This window comes from Fulmarus glacialis, unplaced genomic scaffold (genome assembly GCF_000690835.1).
Source record: "Fulmarus glacialis isolate BGI_N327 unplaced genomic scaffold, ASM69083v1 scaffold15514, whole genome shotgun sequence".
Lineage (NCBI taxonomy): Eukaryota > Metazoa > Chordata > Aves > Procellariiformes > Procellariidae > Fulmarus > Fulmarus glacialis.
The window spans coordinates 1-361 of NW_009210065.1; the positions used below are offsets into that span (position 1 = coordinate 1).

General features: G+C 58.4%; 1 protein-coding gene across 1 annotated transcript in view; it reads right to left on the reverse strand.

Moving 5' to 3' along the window:
- Positions 1-7: 7 nt before the first annotated feature.
- LOC104076244 (OTU domain-containing protein 7B-like) overlaps positions 8-361 on the reverse strand; it is a gene marked incomplete at its 3' end in the record, with an annotated part of 20076 nt that continues 19722 nt past the window's right edge. Inside the window, 1 exon segment of the mRNA XM_009577053.1 lies at positions 8-357. Within this exon segment, the coding sequence (XP_009575348.1) occupies positions 8-357 (350 nt within the window).

Here is a 361-nt window from a genome sequence, read left to right on the forward strand (position 1 = left end):
CTAGAGCCTCCCGCTCCTTGCGTTTCAGCTCCTCTTTGTAACAGCAGGAGCAGAAATTCCCAGTTTCTGGATGTCCGTAAAAACTGCAGTTCGGCTGCTTGCATTTGGTCTGCTGAACGTTATAAAGAACTCGGCTTTTATTTTTGTCCGCCGGCGTTCCTTTCTGCGAGCTGTCCTGCTCGAGGTATTCCCTGTAGCCGTTGCTGTGCGGGGGGAGGCAGGCTGAGCCCTCGCACTCCGACGGGTAGGTGGGATGGACGTCCATGTCCGTGGGGGAAAATCTCCCCAGGTGGGAAGGGCTGGTCTGGTAGGGGTTCGGCCGCGCCTGGGCGCAGTGTCTGGGTAAGGTAGCGTAGGGGGG